This window comes from Lipotes vexillifer, unplaced genomic scaffold, assembly GCF_000442215.2.
Source record: "Lipotes vexillifer unplaced genomic scaffold, Lipotes_vexillifer_v1.1 scaffold402, whole genome shotgun sequence".
Classification (NCBI taxonomy): Eukaryota; Metazoa; Chordata; class Mammalia; order Artiodactyla; family Lipotidae; genus Lipotes; species Lipotes vexillifer.
Genome location: NW_006798409.1, coordinates 3,915,150 through 3,940,337, shown reverse-complemented (window position 1 = coordinate 3,940,337; position 25,188 = coordinate 3,915,150). Strand labels below are relative to the sequence as shown.

The window sequence follows — 25,188 nt, the reverse complement described above, 5'->3', positions numbered from 1 at the left end:
TCTGTTGCTTGCAACCAAAAGGAATCTAACGAACAGAAGTGCATGAAAATGTTTCATAGTAGGCTGTAAAGGCAAAAATATCATGAAGTGAGAACCCATGGCGTGCTAGTCCATATGTCATGCTTAATACTTTCCTGACATTGTTTTACATAATTCTCACAACAGTCCTTTAAGGTAGGTATTAATGTCATTTTTTCAAGTGAGGAAATAAAGGCTTGGAGAGGCTGATTAACTTATTCAAGATCACACAGCTAAAAGCCAAGAGTCAGAATTGTATCCAGGACTGTCTGACAGAAAAATTCCTTGGTGCCTAGCACTTGGTACATCCAGCTTCACTATCACGAGTCTAAAGACCACAGGCAACTCCCTTGGTGTAAAAATTAAGGAAGATGATACACTGAATCTAAGAGATTTGTAAGCCATATAGTTATTAGATCCCCAAACCAGCCTCTGCGTGAACTTTTCCATAAAGTAGATACATGAAATACGGTTTTAAAGTGGCATATTTTGTTATTTATTTATTTGGCCGTGCCACACGGCATGTGGGATCTTAGTTCCCCAACCAGGGATCGTACCTGCACCCTCTGCAGTGGAAGCGTGGAGTCCTAACTACTGGACTGCCAGGGAATTCCCTAAAGTGGCATATTTTAAATGGAGTATCTCATACGTGTTTTTAGGCACCAAATGGTGCCAGAGATCCCATCCACATCAGCTTCTCTGTGATATACTTTTCTAGGTTGACACCCGTGTGGGAAACCCAAACACAGCATCAGCTTTAGACCTGGTCTGTAGACTTTGCCCTCATCTACTGAACTGTAACAGGATTGTGACAGCCCAAGAGCCCAAACAGTGATACAGTGGAGATCAAAGCAGGTGATAATGAGGATCCTGACAAAGGTTTACTCGTTACTGCAAGTCAACCACGAAGTGGGAACAGCATCAACTACAGAACTATGCAAGATTTCTACAAAGATGGGTGGAGAAGAGACGGGCTTGGAGGGTCACCAGTATCTGCACATGGAAACTCAGAATGAGTTTCCCTGGGCCAATCTTCCTGATAGGTGGGCCAGCCTGACCCATTTCCTCTGATTTACAGTGCTTTCTTCACTCTCAAAAGGGGTAAAATTCTGATTTAAATTAAATCTGAAGTGCCCTAATTAGTTTGAGTATTATTATGCAAGGAACCTATGCTATTTACATGTCTTAAACAGATGAACACAGCTCAGTACATCAAGGGTGACAAGACAGCTTGACCCAAGTAAACAGATCCTTGTAAGAATAAACTTTTAAATCTTAGTGCTGTACATTTACCTATAATCCTGATTATAAATGGAGTTCTTTTAAGGGTTTACACTACCCTTATTTGTCAAAGTTAATTTATATTAACCTCCCACACACCTGGCATTCTTCAGCGCTAGGTGACCTAACTATAAGGGAAGTGTTTTATTTTATATAAATGCACTAGGACAAAGTTGTACATGGTGGTTTTGGCACAGACAAACTGATTCTCTCTCCTTAATGGTGGGTATAAGCAGTTCTTTTATCTCTGTTAGTTCAATGCCATGTGCAGTGTGGCTAGGATTCGAGAAACCTAAAAAGAAAAAGAAACACCTGTTTGTCAACTTTGTTTTTGTAAAAATGGAGCTTATCGCATCTTCATTAGGAAATCAATTTTCATGGAATTAATTCTTTGTCTTGCAAATGCTCAATCCTTTAGTTTTCTTCTGTTTTTACTTTAAGACCATTCCTAGAATTGACCATTAGAGGATTTACATCTGGGACACTTGGTATATGCCAATTGGGTGGAGATGGAATCAGAATCAGAAGCCTGGCTGGTGAGAGGTCCAGCATCCCAAACTATTAAAACATTCTTGATGTTTGGGGGGGAGGTGATAGATTCCCTCGGAAATCTGATACAAACTCTATACTCTTTCTCCAGAAACATACATAAACACAAAATATTGTACACAATTTCAACGTGTTCATGCCCCACTCCCACCCCCACAAACTCTTTCATGGATGGCCTAGCATTTATGAGCCCCAAACTAGGTCTGAAAATTCCCAGGGGACAGTGAGGGGTTAGAGGCTTCCATAGAAATCACAACCTCAATCAACAGGTGGCACTGTTTTGGTTGGCTGGGAGCCTGAGCTGGTGCAATCAGGATGCTCAGGTGAAATTTGCCTGAGTCCCGTCATCAGGTGCTTCTTGCTCTGCAGCTGTCAGGCCAGGTTGGGCGCGTCTGGACTGTCCAGGTCCGAAGGCTCCTGAGGATGACAGGAAGGGGTTAGAGTTTATCTGGAAACATGAATGCTCTTTAGACTTGATGTGAGGTCTCCTTTCTGAGCCAGAGCCCACATTAAGAAGCTCATTCCAGGAATTATCCACCTCACCTTCTCAGATGCCAAAGGTCAGAAAAATGCGGCCTGTGGGGCCGGCGCACCTTACCAGGGTCCCCAAACCTCCAGCTGCCCGAGCGTGTACAGAAGGGTTCCACTCTTCCTCCCCGAGAGTTTGGGTGTAGTCCCGATGGCCAAGTGCCATGGAGCCCACCTTTCTCGGGTCCATCGGTTCTCCTTGTCTGTAACTCCAAACCTCTCCTTGGGCCTGCTGATTCACTGACCGACGTCCCCTTCAATTTGGGTGTGTCAGGGGAAGGCCCAGATGAAAGGCGGAGCCAAACCTCCCCCCAACCTGTGCGATGCCTCCCCAGAAGCAGACCCACGGCGAGGGCTGGAGTAGTTGTTCTCGCTGAGAGCGACGCCCACCGCCGGGAAGCTGCGGGAGACTTGGGGTGGGAGCCCTGCGCTCTGGAGTCCGCGTTCAGGACCCGGGCCCCGCGCGCTGAGGACCCGCCACCGGGACCCACCCCGCCAGCCGAGGTACCGCCTCCTGGTCCCGCCCCCCAAGCCAAGGGCCCGTCTTCCGGGCCCTGCCCCAAGCGTCGAGGACACTCCCCGGCCTCTGCCCCACTCACCGAGGGCTCTCCCTTAGCCCCGCCCCCCAAGCGCCGAGGGCCCGCCTCTCCGCCCTGCCTCGCCCAGTCCGCAGAGAAGCCCCTCCTTTGGCCACGCCCCTATATGCCAAGGGCCCGCCTCCCGGCCCAGCCCTTCTAGGCTCCTCCCCACGCACCGAGGGCCCGCCCTTGTCCCCGCCCCCAAGCGTCTAAGATCCGACCCCCGGCCCGCCCAGTGTCCTGAAGTCGCGGCCGCTGCGGCTCTGGAGCTGCGCTTCTTCCGGCGTCCCGGCTGGCGGCCGCGCCGCAGCTTTCGATCGTTTAACCCTTGGCGTCCAGCTCGGCTCCTCCGCGCCTCCCGTGGGCGCGCCCGCCGAGAAAGGCCGCCGCCGCCGGTAAGTCAGGCCGGCGCCTTCGGCCGCCAGGCGAAGCCGAGGGAGCCGGGGCGTCGCCTCTTGCGGGTCCGCGATCGGCGGGTGCTTCCTCTCCGGGTGCACAGGGTTCGGGCGGCGCCTTGGAGGCGGGCCTGGTGTGCAGGTGGCTTCCCCGAGCGCGGCCGGGGCCCGCCGGCGCTCACTGCTGCAGTGCGGGGGCGGCCCTAGCGAGGCCGCTAGTGGGCGTGGGCTTCGGCCCCGGCCCCCCAAGGGGCAGCCCGGGAGGCCAAGTGGGATCCCCTCCCAGTTCCCCCGGCTCCCCGCAACAAAAGAAGAGCGGCCGGGCCCGGCCCGGCCTCTCGTCCCGCAGGTGGAGGTCAGGTGGGTCACGGCCCGGCCGCCCCTCACCGCGGCCGGCGGATGCCGAAGCCGCGGCTTTGTTTGCTCGAGGTCCTGGTCGGGGAGCAGGGCTAGGGATCGAGACCTTTATAAGATGAAGGCTTTCCTGTTAAGGGAAGACCCCCCAAGTCTTCCCGACTGTCCGCAGGAGAAGGGATCCCAGCCATAGTGCGCGCTCAGCCGCCTGGCCCCTCAGTCTTGCAGGATTGCCAGCTGCTGCCTTCCTGGATGGTCTTTTACCAACTCAGTGCCGCTGCTTATGGAGTCTGTTACCCTCAGGTGTTTCCCTAACCTGGGACAGCTGCCCGACACTTGGGAGAATCTTTGCAGCATATTTTGGTAAGGCAGTGGAGGCGCCCCTCTCCCCCCAAAGCTTTCTCCCATTATGTGCCTTACATTTTTGCCACCTCAATTTAGTTACCACTCTGAAAGACCCGATTCAAAATCATGTGCCCTACTTGATTAAACCACTTGCAGATGAGTGTTTCTGTGCTGTGACTAAGGATCATTATCTACTGATAAGTGTTCTGGCTCATGGGAGGGTGACTCTGACACTTTTCACTCACCTATGTTTTCATTTCACCTATGTTTTCATCCATTTCATCAGAAACGGTCCTTCGTGTAAACATCTTTAATACTAACTTCTTTTGGATCTAGACAGTTGATTTTTCACTCAAACTTGTTTTCCTAAGAAATTAAGAATGGTTAAGGTGAGAGATCCCCAGCTGACATTTTCCATTTTCTGGCAGATTCATCTGGTCTGATACACTTGTTTATACGACTACTCCTTTGGGTGTAGTTGTTAGGAGGCTGTAGAATTCTATCAGTCTTACTGAGCTATTGAGTCTCTCACAGAAAAGGTATCCAGAGTAGATTGCAAAAACATTGTCAAAAGAGCTCTATAAGGGCTGCACTATTAATTTTACCTGTAGCTTAATGTAGTCGAGGCTCTGTGGCACCTGGCTGGCCTGAGCTGGAATCCTAATTCTGCCAGTTGCTTGCTATGTGACCCCAGCAATTTTCTGGAGGGCCTGATTCCCAGTATCCTCATCTGGAGGCTGATCTCCCATCTCTTAGTTATGTGTTGCATGAGAGAAATACATGCAGAACTGATAGATTTGCCAAGCCCCCCCAGAAGACTCGCTTACTAGCATAGTATCAAGTGCCCCATATTTTGAAATAAAAGAGCTTGCATATTTCCAAACTTCTCACCAGTGCTGTTAGTTACATTGAATAGTACTTTCTTCTTATAACCAACCATGACATTGAACTGCTCCAGTTACCTGCTCTTACCTGGCTGACGCCTTCCTAACCGTGAGCAGTGGTACCCTTCTGCCACCTCCCCTCCTAAACACATGTTATCGCTGACAAGGCTCTCTTCCTACTAACAAGCGCCCACACCTGTGGACTTTGAGGACGTCTCTGCTGGTAGCTGGGCTTCCTCTGCCCTTCTTGCCAGCATCACTCTGTTACATCAGCCCACCCTCCATCACTGTGCCGCATTAAATTGAAATTACATGTTTAGGTATTTCCTCTTTTATTAGGCTCTGAACTGTGAGAGTAGAACCCTGCCTTGTTCATGTTTCTTTCTCCTGTGCATAGACACCTAATACAATGAACAGACTGCATGGAGTATTGCAGTGGTTCAGAGACATGGGATTTCAGACCTGTACATTTCCTGGAATTAAAAAAAAAAACAAACTTATGGGCTGTTGGGATGTACTAATGTCTTATGTCTTGACTTGGCAAAACAAACTACACCTCTCATTACCATCCTTGATATTTTCAAAAATCATGAAGGCTATTATTTCAGAAAAAGGGGCAGGCCTTTCCAAGAATGAGCAGGCGATCTTACTGTGTGCCTATGCATAGCACAGTATATTTTTGCAGAGAGGCCCAGCATGTGCAAAGGCTCTGTGGTAGAGTGAGTTGTCTTAGGACAAGCAGAGTGCCTTGAGGAGAGTGAGGTGGAGCCTTGTAGGCCACAGAGTGGGGTGGGGGGAGTGTGGACTTACTGTAGGCTTAATGGGAAGAGTTTAAACATGGTGGGGAAGTGCTTTATGTTTTAAGAGGACTTGGAGTGCTGTGTGAAAGTACACTGGAGAGGGGCAAGAGTGAAGGAGGACCCTTAGGAAGCTTCTGCAGCAGGCTTGCAGGAGAAAGGTGGCTTGCACAGTGGAGAGTCCACGGGTATTTTGGAAGAAGAGCCAACGGGACTTGGGTTGAGTGTGACAGGTGAAGAGAAGGAAGAGTCCAGGACGATGTTGAAGTTCCCATAGATGGTGGGGCCACTTTCTGAGGAAAAGCAGACTGGAGAAGGAGCAGGTTGAGCAGATAGAATCAAGAGTAGAGGGTTTTTCAACACGGAAGCAACTTAAATGTCCATTGACGGATGAATGTATAAAGAAGATATGGTGTATATACATGCAATGGAATATTACGCAGCTATAGAAAAGAATGAAATAATGCCATTTTTTAGCAACATGGATGGACCTAGTGATTATCATACTAAGTGAAGTAAGTCAGAAAGAGACAAATACTATATGATATCACTTCTATGTGGAACCTAAAATATGACACAAATGAACTTATCTACGAAACAGAAACAGACTCACAGACATAGAGAACAGACTTGTGGTTGCCAAGGGGGAGGGGAGGTAGGGGAGGGATGGGGTGGGAGTTTGGGGTTAGAAGATGCAAACTATTATATATAGAATGGATAAACAATAAGGTCCTACTGTATAACACCGGGATCTATATTCCATATCCTGTAATAAACTATGTTGGAAAAGAAGAAACAAAGAGGGTTTTTCAAAAACAGTGTTATTGAGGTATAATTTACAGACCATAAAATTCATTCATTGAAATATACTGTTCAGTGATTTTTAGTAAATTTACAGAGGTGTGCAGACATCACCATAATCTAATTTTAGCACATTACCCCCAAAAAGAGCCCTTGTGCCCATTTGCAGATACTCCCCAGTTCGTACTCCCCACCCTAGGCAACCACTGTCTAATCTACTTGCATCTCTACAGATTGGCCTATTCTGGGCTTTTCATATAGATGGAATCATACAATATGTGGCCTTTTATGACTGGCTTCTTCCACTAAGCTTGTATTTTCCAGGTTCATCCACCCCGTCACATGTTTCAGGACTCTATTCCTTCCCATTGCTGAATAGCGTGCCATCGTGTGGCTAGACCACGTTTTGTTGATGGACACTCAAGTGTCTAGTTTGGGATGCACCTGGTTTGAGACACGCGTGCCATATCTGGGCGGAGAAGTCAAGGAGACACTTGCATGAATTTGGGCCTGGGAGGGGGAGGTTCGGGAGGTTATAAATCTGTGGGTCCTGAGCATGAAGATGGTATTAGTTAGTTAAAGGAATGGAGAGATCATTGAGGGTAGGGAGACAGAGAAGGCCCAAGCTTGTTGCCTGGGAATGCCAGCATTTGGAGGAGGATGGGCCTGCAGAGAAGGTACAGCAGAGATGTCGGTGGGCCAGAGGAGTGTGGGCAGACAGGAGGCTGTTTGGAGAAGGAGGAAGTGGCCCGCTGCACAGTCCTCCTGAGAGGTGAATGAGGAAACGGGGTCCACTGACGTTGGCAACTGGAAAGTTGTGTTGGCCTTAAGACCGCAACGGGCCCAGAGCAGTCGGAAGGTGTAGTAGAAGGTATCATGGGAGTCTTACAACCTCACTGTGGCCAATAAATGCAAGATTGAGACTTACACGTCACATTGTCCCTGCAGTTCAGTTTCTTCCATCTGCGATATCTGGCTTTTTATTTGACTGACTGCATGCAGCTCGGTTAACCAACTAACTCCACCTCGGGGGATTTAATCATGTCACCATTGCTCCGTATTTCTCTCTCCTTTCAGACCACGTCCTAGTGAGATATTACTTAGGTTCATAAATCAAACAGGATTGTGTTTGGTTGTGAGTAACAGAAAACTTGATTGAACGGCGGCTTAAACAAATTAGCTCTCATGTGCAGAAAACAGTAAGTCCAGGGACAGAGTGTCCAGGGTTGGTATGGCACCTTCTTAAAGCCATCTGGGGCCTCAACTGCTCTATCCTTCCACTTATGCAGGGAAGTCATGCCTTAAAGATGGCTCTTTCCTCGTGGTTGCAAGATGTGGCTTCAGCTCCAGCATCAAACCGTTGTTTCGGGCAGAAAGAAGGGGAAAGGTGGAGGACAACAGGCCAGAAGAGTCCCCCACCAGCAGCTTCTTTTTGTCCAGCACTGTCATATGGCCACCTTGCTGTAAGGGAGGCTGGGAACTATAGTGCCGCCCTGAGCAAAATGAGGGTTCTCTTAGTGTGGAAAAGGGGGCAAGGAATTTGGTGTGGGTGCCTGCCACACTTTAAATAGATCTTAATCAGATGAAGACTAAAGAAGGGAGGCAAGTGGAAACCCTAAGGCATCACTTTTGAGAAAACATTGGAGTATGGAACTTGGCGACAAGTCAAGAGAACGATTCGACATTTCCACGCCTTGTGGAGTGCTTTTCAGAGCTGTAACTTGTTTGAATAGACTGATGGCTTGACCTTCAGATTTTTTTTTTTAAATGAAGGAGTAAAAACAAAACTTAAGCATGTATTTCTATATGTTATAATGTATAAATGGTGGATGTTTTCAAAAAGGCAAATCTGCAGCATCTCATGTTTCCTTTTGTCACATTGGGGATGAGAAGAAAAGGAAATGGTTGCTGTTGGCATCAGGCTCAGGTAGTCGATGTCTCAGGCTTTGCAGTAGTTGCAGTGGTTCATATATAATGAATGCATCTAGCCACAGGAAAAAAAAAAAGAGAAAGAATCCATCAAAGAATATACAAGGGCCAGAATAAAATGATGACTGCTTGGGCCCTGGTGTGACACACCTCCGTGCAGACTCCTCACCCAGGGGCATAGAGCTGTCGGGGGCCTGGCAGATAATTGGCACTTAGTAAATGAACAGGCACGCGGTGGGTTTCTGACACCACTGCTGTCAGACGCTGCACCCTTAGGTCCTTTTTTTTCCTCCTGGTTTTCTTGTAGAATATTTCCAATCCTCTCTCCAAGTCTAGTCGTAGAGGATTGGATCGCTAAACCAACTGTTCAGTTAAGACCATAGATCTGCTTTTCCTTAGGTTTTGTAAGTGCCCTATGCTGGGGGGGACCACCTGCGTTGAGAATTACCAGTCAGCAACAACATGCAGTTAGCCACTTTGTGACTTTGCTCCTAAAATTCATTTTGTCCATTGAGTGGAACTCTAGCGTTTTACTTCTTTCTGCTCTGTCCATTTGTTTCCCTCAGAGTCCAGGAGGGCCGGAACCGTTTATCTTTTATCTACCATCGTGCCTGGCTCAGCAGCCTTGCTAAATATTTGAGTTGGATCGCCCAGCACGTTTGTGCATAGGAACGTTTGTGGCCGTGTGTCCCCTGGGACTCTGGGCTGGGAACGCTTTTCATCCTCGAAGAGCTGCCTCATTTGTTTATTCACTGATTCCCTCTTAGATACCTTCTCTGCTGCGAGAATGGATCCAGAAGAGCAGGAGCTATTGAATGATTACAGATACAGAAATTACTCTTCTGTGATTGAAAAGGCTTTAAGAAATTTTGAGTCCTCCAGCGAATGGGCGGATCTCATATCCTCACTGGGCAAGCTCAACAAGGTATGTGGGGCAGGGAGTGTTTGGATTGCAGGGAGGAGGGGACACAGCTGTCCTTTTATTATTTCAAGGACTTGTCTTTTTAATATTACACTACATGCTGATTACAGCCATTAGATAAGAAGAACCACCCATAATTCTGTCACCCAGAGTTACCCACTATTAACCTATTGGTGTACGTACCTCCCCTTTCAGCCCTTTTTTTCTGAGCATAGACATGCAGTGTGGATATAGTCGATAGAACAGCTGAACAGTCTCTTTTCTCAACAATATTTAGCTCTGAACAAGATAAATGTATAAATTATCCAGTTATGCAAAGATGAATTGTCCTTCGTGTGCTGCTTAGGATTTTTATGGCTTTTTCTTCTCCAGTCTACTTTTTTCACCATTTTACTGCAGACTGGTAACTCCTAGAAGAATAAAGGATGAAATAATTACGGAAATCTGCCCAGAAATTGTGCATGTGTTTGGACGAGGGAAAAGGGGTTGCATCTGAGAAAACCAAAACTGGTCGCATGTGGGCTTGACCTCGTGTTCTGTGGATGGGGACCATTGTATTTTTCCATCCTGCCCACAAGGAGGGTGACACAGTGATGCCCAAACACTCAGGCGACCACTGTGACCTGTAGGAAGAAGATACCTGGGCTTGAAGAGGCTGTGCCTGGCTCCGTCATTGTCTGGCCAGGGCTCCTGGCTGTGATACCTGACTTTGGAGCCCGAGTGCCATATGGGAGCTGGGAGATGCCCAGCCTAGTCTGGGAGGTCCCCATTCCCCAGGTAACACACACCAGGGGACTCTATAACAAACCTCGCTAAAGAGAAAGAATTTGTCCGTTTACCTCTTCAAGGGACAAGGGCAGGGGGAGTGAGAATGCGAGCAGCCTGACCACGGGGGCAGCGCCTGGGCAGCCGTCCAGCACCAACTGCCTGAAAGCAGCAATCAGCACCCACAGATGGCAAAGAGGAGATAGGCAGTTATTACAGGCAGTGGCCGGGAAACTGCACGGTCTCTGCAAAGTGTATTTACAACATGTGAACATCACGGCTGGTGCTGGCTGGGGTGGAGACGTGTAATAAAACAGCAGATAAGAGCTTGAGAGTGCTTTGGCTGTAGAGCTCTGACCCAGGACTTTTTCTAGCTGAAGGTAACATTCACTGTCTTAAACGAAAGTGGGTTGCCTTTTCAGGGGAAAGCGAGAAGCCCTGGAATGGGACTTGGACAGAATCGGGTTCTTCTAGGTGTTTCTCTGTTTTAGTACTTGACTCTTCTGGAAACTAAAAACGGCATACTTTTGGGGAGAGGGGGTGTGTTCATTATTTTTTTATTGAGTTAAAATTCATGTAACATAAAATTTACCGTTCAGCCATTTTAAAGTGTACGGTTAAATGGCTTTTAGTACATTCATGATGTTGTGCAGCCATCACCACTATCTAGTTCTAGGACATTTTCACCACCCCAGAGGAAACCCTCTCCATTAATCCCCTTCCCCTGTCCCTGGCAACCACTAATCTACTTCCTGTGTCTATGAATATTTCATACAAAAGGACTGGTACAATAATGTGATATTTTGTGTTGGGCTTCTTTCACTTAGCATGTTTCCAAGGTTCGTGCACGTTGTAGTGCGTATCAATACTTCATTGCTTTTTATGGCTGAATAATGTTCCGTTGTATGAATAGACCACATTTTGTTTATCCATTCATCAGTTGGGTTTCTACCTGTTGGCTCATGTGAATAGTTCTGTATGGATATTCATATACAAGTTTTTGTTTGAACACTATTTACATTTCTTCCGGGTCTATACCTAGGAGTAGAATTACTCAGTCATGTGGTCATTCTATGTTAAACTTATTGAGGAACCACCAAACTGTTTTCCTCAGTGACTGCCCCATTTTACATGCCCACCAGCAATGTATGAAGGCTCCAATTTCTTCTCAATCTCAGTAACACTTATTTTCAGGTTTTTTGTTATTTTTGTGCGGTACGTGGGCCTCTCACTGTTGTGGCCTCTCCCGTTGCGGAGCACAGGCTCCGGACGCGCAGGCTCAGTGGCCATGGCTCACGGGCCCAGCCGCCCCGCGGCATGTGGGATCTTCCCAGACCGGGGCACGACCCCGCGTCCCCTGCATCGGCAGGTGGACTCTCAACCACTGCGCCACCAGGGAAGCCCTCAGGGTTTTTTTTGATGATAGCTATCCTAGTGGGTATGAAGTGGTATTTTGTGGTTTTGACTTGCATTTCCCTAATGACTAAAATTTTGAGTATCATTTCATTTGCTTATTGGCCATTTGTATATCTTCCTTGGAGAAATTCCTATTCAAGTGTTATGTCCATTTTTTAACTATGCTATTTGTCTTTTTGTTGTGATTTGTAAGAGTTCCTTATATCAATACGTTCTGGGTACTGGTCCTTTACTGGATATCTGATTTGCAGATTTTTTTTTCCCCATTGTTTAGGCAGTCTTTTCACTTTTTTGATAGTGTCTTTTTTTTTTTTTGCGGTACGTGGGCCTCTCACTCTTGTGGCCTCTCCCGTTGCGGAGCACAGACTCTGGATGCGCAGGCTCAGCGGCCACGGTTCACGGGCCCAGCCGCTCCGCGGCATGTGGGATCTTCCCAGACCGGGGCACGAACGCGTGTCCCCTGCATCGGCAGGCGGACTCTCAACCACTGCGCCACCAGGGAAGCCCGATAGTATCTTTTGATGCACAAAATTTTAAAAATTGTGATGAAGTCCAATTTTTCCATTTTTTCTTCTGTTGCTTGTACTTTTGGTGAATATCTAAGAAACCATTGCCAAATCCAAGATCATGGAGATTTACCCGTGTTTTCTTCTAAGAGTTTTATAGTTTTAATTCTTACATTTAGGTCTTTGATTCATTTTAATTTGTGTTTTGTTTTTGTTTTTTGTTTTTCATAGATGAATATCAAGTATGTAGTAAGGATAAAATTAACTCATAGCACACATGCAATTCAAACATGTAAAATTAAACAATCTACCATTGGGAAGTGCAGACAACATATGTGCCAAAACTTCTAAAAATTACATGATAAGCACAATAACCATGTTTTTGTATATAACCAGGGATATTAGATATCTCTGGGATGGAAGGGGGGTGGGTTTGGGGCATGTGCATGCATTCTGATGTTCTGGAAACATTTTCTTTTTCTTTAAATTTAATTTTTTATTTTATATTATAGTTGATTTACAATGTTACGTTAGTTTCAGGTGCATAGCAAAGTGATTCAGTTATACATATACATATATCCATTCTTTTTTAGATTCTTTTCCCATATAGGTTATTTCAGATTATTGAGTAGAGTTCCCTGTGCTATACAGTAGGTCCTTGTTGATTATCTGTTTATATATAGTAGTGTGTATATGTTAATCCCACACTCCTGATTTATCCCTCCCCCCACCTTTCCCCTTTGGTAACCATCAGTTTGTTTTTGAAGTCTGAGTCTGTTTCTGTGTGTAATTAAGTTCATTTAAGATTCCACATATAAGTGATATCATATGATATTTGTCCTCTGTCTGACTTACTTCATTAGTATGATAATCTCTAGGTCCACCCATGTTGCTGAAAATGGTATTATTTCATTCTTTTTTTACAGCTGATATTCCATTGTATATATGTACCACATTTTCTTTATCCATTCCTTTGTCAGTGGACATTTAGGTTGCTTCCATTGTCTTGGCTATTGTAGCTAGTGCTTCAATGAACATTTCAGTGCATGTATCTTTTCTTTTTTTTTTTTCTGGCCACGCTGTGTGGCATGCAGGATCTTAGTTCCCCTACCAGGGATCAAACCCATGCCCCCTGCATTGGAGAGAACAGTCTTAACCACTAGACCTCCAGGGAAGTCCACCACCCCCTTTTTTTGCATGTGTCTTTTTGAATTATGGTTTTCTCTGGATATATGCCCAAGAGTGGGATTGCTGGGTCACATGGGTCATATTTTTAGTTTTTTAAGGAACCTCCATACTGTTCTCCATAGCAACCGTATCAATTTACATTCCCACCAACAGCGCAAGAGGGTTCCCTTTGCTCAACACCCTGTCCAGCATTTATTGTTTGTAGACTTTTTGATGATGGCCATTCTGACTGAGTTAATTTTTGTACATGGCGTGAGGTGGGGCTCCAACTTCATTCTTTTGTGTGTGGAAATCCAGTTGTTTTGCGTGTGCAAAGCCATCTGTTGAAGAGACTGTTCTTTTGAAGGGTCTTGGAATCCCAGTTAACTATAGAGAGATGGATTTAATTCTGGACTTGCATTTTTTTCCATTGATTTATATGTTTATCCTTATGCCAATACCACACATTTTGATTATTGTAGCTTTGTAGTAAGTTTTGAAGTGGGGAAGTAAGAGTCCTTCAACTTTGTTGTTCTTTTTCAGAATTGTTCTGGATTCCTTGAAATTCCATATGAATTTTAGGATCAGCTTGTCAATTTCTGCAAAAAAGCCAAGTGGGATTTTGATAGGGATTGCATTGATTCTGTAGATCACTTTGGGGAGTATTGCCATATTAACAGTATTGTCTTCTAATCCATGAACACAGAATGTCTTTCCATTTATTTAGGAACATGTATATTTTGAGGTAGGTAAAATTATAAACTTGGAAAGTGCAGTTCTTGAGCATTGAGGTATTCTGTGAAACAGGCTTTGTTTCAGTGTACCTGAAAAGCTTTCAGAAATGTTTAATCATTTTAACCCAACCCAGGTTATTGAGTACAGTTGAATCTTTCTTTAAGGAGCTTTGAAAGCATTAGCCATTCATTCTTTCAGTGGCCATCTGAGTGCCTAAAATGTGCCAGTAGGTGCCAGGGTGCAGCAGAGAGCAAAACTGACAAGACCATGCCCTCATTCTGGTGGGGATGGGGGAAGCTGGATGATAAAATAGACATGTTGTTAGGTGGTGATGAGTGCTGTGGGAACCGTGAAGAAGGGGAGGGAAGGGAGGGTGAGGGTTGCTGAGATGATGCCATTTGTCCAAGCCCAGAGGCTCTGGTGTGTCTGAGGCCAGGGAGGTTGCCACAGAGCAGGCGAGGGATGGGGAGAGTGCAGGAAACGAGGCTGCAGAGGAAAGGGGTGGGGAGGACGTCTGATCGTGTCGGTCCTTTAAAGCTGGAGTCTGACAGTGGCCCCTGAGCTGGGGGCGGCTGCCCGGCAGAGTGCCACAACCTGGCTTCCCTTTTAGGTGCTAGAACCATTTCCAGCTGCTCTACTGGGTGGGGCCAGGCAGAAGCAAGGACACCATTTAGGAGCTGTTGCTGTAACGTAGATGGGCCAGCAGGGACGTGTTTGGATTCTGAATGTACTTTGAAGGTGTTGCTAACAGGCTTTGTTCACTGAGCGGATGTGGGCCATAAGGGGAAAAGAGGAGTCCAGTACGACTTGCAGGTTTCTGCAAGGTTTTTGGCTTGAGAAGCTGAAAGGATGTGATAGGGAGGCTGGGCAGGGAGACCAGGGGCTCCCGTTGGAAGGTGTTAGTTTTTTTTGTTTGTTTGTTTTGCAGTACGCGGGCCTCTCACTGCCGCGGTCTCTCCCGTTGCGGAGCACAGGCTCCGGACATGCAGGCTCAGCGGCCATGGCTCACGGGCCCAGCCGCTCCGCGGCACGGGGGATCCCCCCGGACCAGGGCACAAACCCGCGTCCCCTGCATCGGCAGGCGGACTCTCAACCACCGCGCCACCAGGGAAGCCCGAAGATGTTAGTTTGAGCGTCTGGAAGATGTTCCAGTGTGACGCCCATGGGCTGTGGGATACGAGTTGTATTGGATAAGAGTTTTAAAAAGACAACTTTTTGTTGTCAGCCAATTCCATGTAACCCCGCTCCTGTGTCCTCTTTGCTCCAGCTTCCTGTCCTCTGCTGCAATGGTTAGGTAATGAGGGTGAGCGGCCCCCTTGATAAATTTGCAAGATGTCAGTGGGATGAGGGCTACACCATCATCTGTCCCTCCCCCAGCCTTGCCGATGACAGCTGACATCCGTAGAGAGTGCACTGTGTGCTGAGGACCTGGTGTGCATCCTTGTATAGACTTAGAGCATGTCTTGAGATTGGACCCAGACTAAGCAACTTGTGCAAGATCATAGCCGGCAGATAGCAGAGGGAGGACCCAGACCCTGTCTGCCGGCCTCCAACACGGTGCTCTGGAGCAGGACCCCCAGCTATTTTCATGTCAGTATCTGTGGCTCACATAAGGGGTCAGGGATGCACCTCTTTGCTTTCTTCATTAGCCAAATGAGGCAGATCCGATTATTAGCCCCATTTTACTGGTGAAGTTAACTAACTTGCCCCATGTCATATGGCTGCTCAGTGGTTGTTAGGGGTTGAATTGTGTCCTCCAAAATAGACCTGTCCTAACCCCCAGTATCTCAGAGTGTGGCCTTATTTGGAGATCTGATCTTTACAGGGCCTGTCAAGTTAAGACGAGGTCATTATCCAGTATGACTGTATCCTTATAAAAGGGGGAAATTTGGACACAGACACAGACATGCAGAGAGGGAAGACGCCATGAGAGAATGAAGGCAGAGATCCAGGGTGATGCAATTAAAAGCCAAGGAATGCCAAGATTGCCAGCAAACTGCCAGAGGCTAGAAGAGCAGCCTGGAGCAGATTGTTCCTCACAGCGTCGGAAGGAACCAGCCCTGCCGTCAGAAGGAACCGGCCCTGCCGACACCTTGATCTCAGACTCCTGGCCTCCATTTGTTGTTGTAGGCCTCCCTGTGGGTGGTGCTTTGTTACAGAAACCCTAGCAAACTGATACAGTGGTAGAACCAATGTATACTGAACACTTAGGTGCTTGGGACCCAGCACTGAATACACGGTTCCTGCTCTCATGGAACATAAGGCTTTGCTGGTAGCAGACAGACAGCGAATAAATACATGCCGTTGGGGGCTGAATGCTAAGAGGAGAAGTTAACAGGAGAGCTGGTAGGGATGAAGGAGGATGGGATGCTAGCTCAGACAGGGGCGGCTGTCTGGTAATGTGACATTTGAGATCTGAGCAGAGGCCTGGATGCATCGAGCTAGCTGGTGGGGAGGCCATCTGGGGCACGGGCCTGAGTCCAAGGTCCAGCAGGGGCCGGGCGAGGCTGGAGAGGAGAGAGGTGATAGGGGTTGAGGGAGGAGGGGCAGCCAGGGCAGGCCACGGGGCTTTGCCCTGCGCTGGAGGGACGCCACTGAGCTTCCAGGAAGGCTTTGAGCAAGGCGACCCATCGCTGCCTTTCTCCGTAGAGGAATCCCTCTGGCTGATGCATGGGGAATGAGCCTGCTCACGGGAGCCTGTGGGTGGGAGTGGGCAGCCTCAGCACCCGGATCAGAGTTACTGGACGTGGAGGGTTTGGGAAGGTGCTGGAGAGAGGGGGCCTTGGTCAGCTTAGCGATCACTTACTTCTGGGAGACTCTCAACTTCTGCATTCAAGGGTACCTGATAGAAGTTGATGCGAATAAAAAATTTTCTTAAGGCTTCTGTGATGCTTAGACATCTTGGACTCTTGTGTGGACTCACAAATTCAGTGAGTGAATTAGTCACGAATTAGTAAAAAATGCAAGCAAAAACACTGTCGTGGTGTGCAAAGTTAGGTGCAGTTGTGTTCTAATTAAGGTGGACGATTGCAAGTTATAAAACATGAACCGTATACTCAACAGCAGAAGTGCATCTGGCTCAACTTGACAGGAGAAAACTGAGCCCCAAGAGGTTTTGGTTTGTCAGACCACAGACAGGTTCTAATTGTGTTATTTCTGAAACTTGCTAAACTTTCAGTATCATTTTTAGAATCTTTCTGTATTATGGAAAAGTTTATCTTTTGTAGATTTATGTTTATCAACCTGAATAGGGTAATTTTTGCTTCGTTGTTTATCTGAGACTTCAAGCTGTCACCTTTCACTGATCATTTTTAGACAATTTTTTTTTTTTTCGTTATGTGGGCCTCTCACTGTTGTGGCCTCTCCCGTTGCGGAGCACAGGCTCCGGACGCGCAGGCTCAGCGGCCATGGCTCACGGGCACAGCCGCTCCGCGGCACGTGGGATCTTCCCAGACCGGGGCACGAACGCGTGTCCCCTGCATCGGCAGGCGGACTCTCAACCACTGCGCCACCAGGGAAGCCCTAGATAAATTTTAATCAAGTGCATTTGAGCCCTATGAACCCAACCACTGTACCAAGCCTGGGGTAGAACTTTGATTATGGAAATGAAGGATAGTTTATTTAAACTCTGTACATTTAAAAAACCTTAGCACCAAAGCTTCTTTTAAAAAAAAATCATAATGGTTCTGAATGAACCACGTTTCTGGGGGGGGGGATTTTTTGCTGCTTTTATTCAGTATCCCACTCTTTCACAAAATGGCCAGATAGCAGGTGACATGAGTAGCAAGGGAAATAGGTCTTGGGTATTGTTAAGTGTTTCATCTTCTAAAGGCTTAACGACAAGCACCTGCTTTTTAAAGCAGAGCCTCCTTGTTGTGGCATGATGGGAAGAAGGTGGCCGGAGCTCGGAGACCAGGTGAACTGTTCTGGCTCTTTACAGATCAGCTCCAAGACCTCGTCTACCTAAAAACTTGATGAGTCTCACCTGGATCCTGACGTTTACCCGAGCCCTGATAACTGCTTCTCTGTTATATAACATTAGTTCAGATAAAGCCTCTTTAGTTTGGGGTCTTTGTTAGTTTGCTAGGGCTGCCATAACAAAATACCACAGACTGGGTGGCTGCAAGAACAGAAATTGATTTCCTCGAAGGTCTGGGGGCTGGAAGTCCAAGATCAAGGTGTCGGCAGATTTGGTTTCTTCTGAGGCCTCTCTCCTTGGCTTGCCGACGGCTGCTTGTCGCCGTGTCCTCTTCTCCTTGTGTGTCTGTGTCCTAATCTCCTCTTCTTAGAAAAGGCCACCAGTCAGTCATTATTGGACACCACCTGTATGACCTCATTTTACCTTGGTCACCTCTTCAGGGACCCTGTCTCCAAATACATCCACATTCTGAGGTACCAGGGGCCAGGGTTTCAACATACGAATTTGGGGGACACAGTTCAGCCCATAACAGGGTATGATAATGAACTGCAGTTTGTCCCTCCACATATCAACTGTTTAAAAAAGTTCATCTCTGGTGGAAGCCCAGGTGGCTTTTCATCACGTGCCTCATGGAAGAGTAGAGTGTTATTTATTTAATCTTTTATTTACTGCCCTGGAGCACTGTGGAGAACTTCAGCTCTTGTGTGTGTAGTAATACAGGATGTGCCCGGAACTTCCGAGTCCCTCAGGGCAGCCTTCCGGACTGCCTCAGTCCACTGGGGCTGCTGTGACAATACCACAGCCTGGGGGGCTTATCGACAACAGACATTTATTTCTCACTGTTCTGGAGGCTGAAGCCAAGGTCAAGGTGTAGGCAGATTCAGTGTCTAGTAAGGGCCGTCTTCCTCGTTCACAGTTGGCTGTCTTCGGTTGTGTCCTCACGTGGTGGAAGGGGCAGAGATCCCACTCTCGAGGGCTCCACCCTCATGACCTAATCACCTCCCAAAGGCTCACCCCCTAAGACCATCACACTGGGGGACACAGACAATTAGACTATGACCCTGATGACTTGTGCCCCACCTGACTGCACCTCAGCAGTTCTGCACCAGATTCTTTGTGGGCCTCTTTGCGGGGTGTCTTTTAGGGGAGTCCAGCCCTCCACGTTGGGCTTCCCCATCTGTCTCCCTGTGAGGACCCTTACAGTCCTCCTCCCACTGAGACACAGTCAGAATTGCTGCCCGTGATCCCTGCTGGACTGGACTCTGCTTAGCAAGTGAGCTGGAGTCAGGCCATGAGCCCCTCTCAGCCCACGTGATGCCTGCTTCCATCTTGTCGACTCACTTTTGGGCCCCCATCTGGTAGAGAAATGGTGTCTCAGTTTAGGGCATTTATTTTAGTCATTTTCCAGCAACCTGCTGTCTGGGGTGGTGACCTTGAGGGTAGAAGGTGTCAGATAAATGGGGTGTCAGGGTCATATTGGAAAGACATGGGCCTAAATGCCTTCTGAGAAGAGACCAAACTTAAAGGATGTTGTTGGCCATTTTGACTCCTTTCACTTGTAAATAAAGTAGATCCTGCACCTCTGCAGGAGAGTGGTGAGCACAACGCCCATTTGTTTCTGGCAGTGTTCTGATTTTCTTGGCACTGGGACTTGAGAGATGCAGCTAATAGAACTCCCGTTCCTAATGCGTGAAGGCTGCCCCATCCTGTGCCACTGTTCTATCATCCTTCTTTTGGTGGGTGATGCCCTAGGTGGCATCATTGCTTCTTACCCTACCCCAGGTTCTCCAGAAGGAGCTGAGAACTGGCAAGCGCTTTGCTGTTCAGTGTTGAGAGAATGGCCTCACCGTGAGCCACTCAAACACCATAAGGCTGACATGGTCCTTCTGGAAAAGAGCATTTCTTTTTGCTGAAGGGAGTCTGATAGGCTGCCAATAATTGATAGCTAGGATAGTCTATTTATTTTGCATCCGAGCCAAGGATTTTTTTTTTTTTGCTGGTCTTCCTTTCAGATCTGCTGGAGGGATGGAAATAGTCCAGATTTGGACAGGTGAATTAGTCTTCCAGTAATCTTATGACAAAAGCTCATCTGAAAAAAAAAAAGGCTCATCTAGCAGAAGTGAGTTTATGGATAAGGAAAAGGGCTGTGGTTTCCTTGTGTGTTATAAACACTATCAAAAAAGCTAAGAAACCAGAAATATCATGTCAGGACTGAACTGTGTCGTCCCCCCAATCCCCGCCTCAGCCACCAAATGCATACATCAGAGCACCCCCTAGTGTGACCGTATCTGGAGATAGGTTTTCAGGAGGTAAGGTTAAATGAAGTCATAAGCGTGAGGCCCTAATCCAGTAGGACTGTGGCCTTAGAAGAGCGAGCTCTCCCCTCCACATGAGGACACAGCGAGAAGGCACCATCTACAAACCAGGAGAACTGAGTCGGTACCTTGATCTGGGACTTCCAGTCTCCAGAATGGTGAGAAATATATTTCTGTTGTTTAAACCACCTAACCTGTGGTATTTTGTTACAGCAAACTAATACAGAAAGAAATAAGTTTAAGCTGGGCTATTTTTCAAAAAGGATGACTGATTGAACGTGAACACCAATATACAAGCTTGCATCTGAGCAGGCATTCCCATTCAGTTATCTTTTTAAATGGTCTTCTCTTTTTTCCCTTGTTTTTTACAATTTTGTTGTACAATAAACTACACGTATATAAAGTGTATAATGGATGAGTTCTGATGTGTGGATATCCCTATGAAACCATCACCATATAAGATAATGAGCATGTATCCGTCACCCACAGAAGTTTCTTCCTGGCCTTTTGTGGTCCCTCCTCCCTCCCTCCCCTCTCTCCCCCATCCTCAGGCAACTGCTGATCTGCTTTCTATCACCATCGACTAGTTTGCATTTTCTAAAATTTTATATAAACAGACTCGTACGGTATATACTCTTTTTTTTTTTTCCTGGTCTGCCTTCTTTTCGCTCAGCCAAGCTATTCTGAGAGTCATCCAAGTCCTGTGTATTGATAGTTTTTGCCTTTTTACTACTGAGTAGGGTTTTATGGATATACACCATTTATTTATCCATTTGCCTGTTAATGGACATCGAGTTGCTTCCAGTAGGTATATATTTAACTTTAAAAAACTGCCAAATTGGGCTTCCCTGGTGGCGCAGTGGTTGAGAGTCCGCCTGCCGATGCAGGGGACACGGGTTCGTGCCCCGGTCCGGGAAGATCCCACATGCCGTTGAGTGGCTGGGCCCGTGAGCCATGGCCACTGAGCCTGCGCGTCCTGAGCCTGTGCTCCGCAACGGGAGAGGCCACAGCAGTGAGAGGCCCGCGTACCGCCAAAAAAAAAAAAACCTGCCAAATTGTTTTCCAAAGTGTCATTTTACACCAGCAGTTACGAGGACTCCAGTTCTTCCGTATTCTTGCCAACACTTGGTATGGGCAGTCTTTTTTTTTAATTGAAGTATAGTTGATTTCCAGTATTTTATTAGTTTCAGTTGTACAGCAGAGTGATTCAGCATTTTTACAGATTATACTCCATTAAAAGTTATTACAGGATAATGGCTTTAATTCCCTGAACTGTACAATATATCCTTGTGGCTTATCTATTTTATACATAATAGTTTGTATCTCTTAATCCCATACCCCTAATTTGCCCCTCACCCCTTTCCTCTTCCCTTTGGTAACCACTAGTTTGTTTTCTATATCTGTGAGTCTGTTTCTGTTTTAGGTATACATTCATTTGTATTTTGTTTAGATTCCACATATAAGTGATATCACAACACTTGTCTTTCTCTCTGTCTGACTTATCTCACTAAGAATAATATTCTGTAGGTCCATCCACATTGCTGAAAATGGCAGAAATTCATTCTTTTTTTCAGTTGAGTAATATTCCATTGTGTGTATATATCACTGTGTGTATATCTTCTGTATCCACACCACATCTTCTGTATCCATTCATCTGTTGATGGGCATTTAGGTTGCTTCCGTGTCTTGGCTATTGTAGACAGTGCTGCTGTGAACATTGGGGTACATGTATCTTTTCAAATTAGTGTTTTCATTTTATCCAGCTATATACTCAGGAATAGAATTGCTGGATCATATGGTAACTCTGTTTTTAGTTTTAGTTTAGGGACCTCCACACTGTGTTCCATAGTGACTGCACCAACTTACATTCCCACCAACATTGTATGAGGGTTCCCTTTTCTCCACATCCTAGCTAGCATTTATTTGTAAACTTTTTGATGATAGCCACTCTAACAGGTATGAGGTGATACCTCATTGTGGTTTTGATTTGAATTTCTCTAATAATTAGCCGTGTTGAGCATCTTTTCATGTGCCTGTTAGCCATCTGTATGTTTTCTTTGGAAAAATGTCTGTTGAGGTCTTCTGCCTGTTTTTTTGATTGGGTTGTTTGTGGGTTTGTTTTTCTTTTTCTTTTTTTTTTTATATTGAGTTGTCTGAGCTCTTTGTATATTTTGGATATTAACCTCTTGTCAGTGATATCATTTCCAAACATTTTCTCCCATTCTATAGGTTGTCTTTTTGTTTGATGGTTTCCTTTGCTGTACAAAAGCTTTTAAGTTTAATTACGTCCCATTTGTTTATTTTTGCTTTTATTTCGTTTGCCTTAAGAGGCATATCCAGAAAAATATTGATATGATTTATGGCAGAGTGTTCTGCCTATGTTCTCTTTTAAGAGTTTTACAGTTTCAGGTCTTTACATTTAATCCATTTTGGTCTTTAATCCATTTTGAGTTTATTTTTGTATATAGTGTGAGGTAATATTCTAATCTCATTGTTTTATGGGTGGCTGTCCAGTTTTCCCAGCAACACTTATTGAAGAGACTGTCTTTTCTCCATTGTATAGTCTTGCCTTCTTTGTCATAGATTAATTAACCATAGGTGTGTGGGTCTATTTCTTGACCCTTTATTCTGTTCCATGGATCTGTGTGTCTGTTTTGGGCCAGTACTATGCCGCTTTGATTACTGTAGCTTTGTAGTATAGTCTGAAGTCTGGGAGGGTGATTCCTCTAGCTTTGTTCTTTTTTTCTCAGGATTGCTCTGGCAATTCAGGGTCTTTGTGGTTCCATATGAATTTTAGGATTATTTGTTCTAGTTCTGTGAAAAATGTCCTGGGTAACTTGATAAGGATCACATTCAATCTGTAGATTGCTTTGGGTAGTATGGCCATTTTCACAATATTAATTCTTCCAATCCAAGAGCACGTGGGTTCGATCCCTGGTCGGAGAACTAGATCCCATATGCATGCTGCAACTAAGAGATCCTGCATGCCGCAACTAAGGATTCTGTATGCTGCAACGAAGATCTGGCCCAGCTGAAATAAATAAATATTAAAAAAAGAAAAAGAAAAAAGAAAGTTCATGATCATTGTAAATTTTTGTTTTGTTTTGTTTTTTACATTATTTTTTGGCTGCATTGGGTCTTCGTAGCTGCGCATGGGCTTTCTAGTTGCGGTGAGCGGGAGCTACTCTTCGTTGCAGTGCACGGTCTTCTCATTGCGGTGGCTTCTCTTGTTGCGGAGCATGGGTTCTAGGCATGCGGGCTTCAGTAGTTGTGGCACGTGGGCTCAGTAGTTGTGGCTCGGGGGCCATAGAGCGCAGGCTCAGTAGTTGTGGTGCACAGGCTTCATTGCTCCATGGCATGTGGGATCTTCCCGGACCAGGGCTCGAACCTGTGTCCCCTGCATTGGCAGGTGGATTCTTAACCACTGCACCATCAGGGAAGCCCTGTGAATTTGTTTTAATCCTATGGAAATACAGCACAAAGAGAGCTCTGAGAATCTGCACTGTTTCTTTGTACGTAATAGCAAAAAAAAATGGAAATGACCACCCTCAGTAGGGGAGTGGCAGTAGGATAAGACATGACACAACAGCATCCAACTGTAGTTACTAACTTGAAACTACATATGCAGCATCCAACTGTAATTACTAACGCGAAAGATGCTCACAGTAAAGTAAGGGGGCAAAAAAAGACAGGTCGAACCATTCATGTATAGCGGTGTTGTGTGTGTGTGTGTGCGTGTGTGCGTGTGTGTGTGTGTGTTTTTATGTAAAAGAAGAAAGGAGTGAAGGGGGATTGTATAGGAGTGGACAAGATCTAGAAGCCCTTTGTTGTTGGCCTAGTTTACTTCCAGTTTTTCATAACTCTAAAGGAGGCTCTAATGAGCATCTTTCTGCCTGTGGCTATTTTTGTAAAGTATGTCTCCCTTGGTGGAGCTGCTATGTCAGTGAACGTAGAGTTAAATCTCTGGACACACAGCTTTATTTTGTGTGGACTTTATTTTGCTCCACTAATTAAATTGTCTGCACGGTGCCAGAGCCACGCCTTTCATCTGCTGTGTTTACGTCTTTATCTGGCAGGAACGTGCTCTCCACCCTAGCCTAACCACTCTTCTATTCCAGAATTTTTCTACCATTCCCAGGCGGTCTTCTCCCAGATGAACTTCAGAATCATTTGCAAAGTTTTCAAAAACTCTTATGGGGCTTCCCTGGTGGCACAGTGGTTGAGAGTCCGCCTGTTGATGCAGGGGACGCGGGTTCGTGCCCCGGTCCGGGAAGGTCCCACATGCCACGGAACGGCTGGGCCCGTGAGCCATGGCCACTGACCCTGTGTGTCCGGAGCCTGTGCTCCACAACGGGAGAGGCTACACAGTGAGAGTCCCGCATATCGCAAAAAAAAAAAAAAAAAAAAAAAAAAAAAAAAGCATTCACTTAGGTTCCTAAGCATTGAATTGTTCTTCTTATGTAAGTCCTTCTTGTGTCTTAAATATATTAGAATTTATACATGTATTTCTGCTGTTATCAGTGGGGTTATTTTCCACTATATGTTTTAACTGGTTGTTGCCACATAGGAAACTATCAATTTATAGAATTTGGAAACCAGCCAACCTAGTGAATTTATTTCTAAGTTTTTTCAGCTAATTGTGTTGAGTTCTTTGGGTAGACAAGTGTACATATCATCACCCAGCCCTGAGTTTGTGTTTTTTCCCAGTGTTTTGTTAGCATTTTCTGGAACAAGGTTAAATAATAATGATACTATCAGTGTATCAGTAGCAGTAATGTTAGCTGCTGTAACAAAGAAGTCCAAAAATTCAGTGCCACCATAAGACTGAAGTTTCTCGCTCATGAATCAGTTCTGCATGCTGGTCCAGATTGGGCAGCTCTCTTCCATATGGTCATTCCAGAGACTCAAGCCAGGGACTCTGCCATCTTTAACACGTGCCTTCCAGAGTTGCTCTATTCACTGCCGCTCTGTCCCACAGGAAGGA

General features: G+C 46.1%; 1 protein-coding gene across 1 annotated transcript in view; it reads left to right on the top strand.

Annotated features, from left to right (window-relative positions):
• Positions 1 to 9,246: 9,246 nt before the first annotated feature.
• The window catches only part of DOP1B (DOP1 leucine zipper like protein B), a 105,739-nt gene continuing 89,797 nt past the window's right edge, over positions 9,247 to 25,188 (top strand). Inside the window, exon 1 of the mRNA XM_007470498.1 lies at positions 9,247 to 9,384. Coding sequence (XP_007470560.1) covers positions 9,247 to 9,384 — 138 coding nt within the window. The remainder of the gene's footprint in view (positions 9,385 to 25,188) is intronic.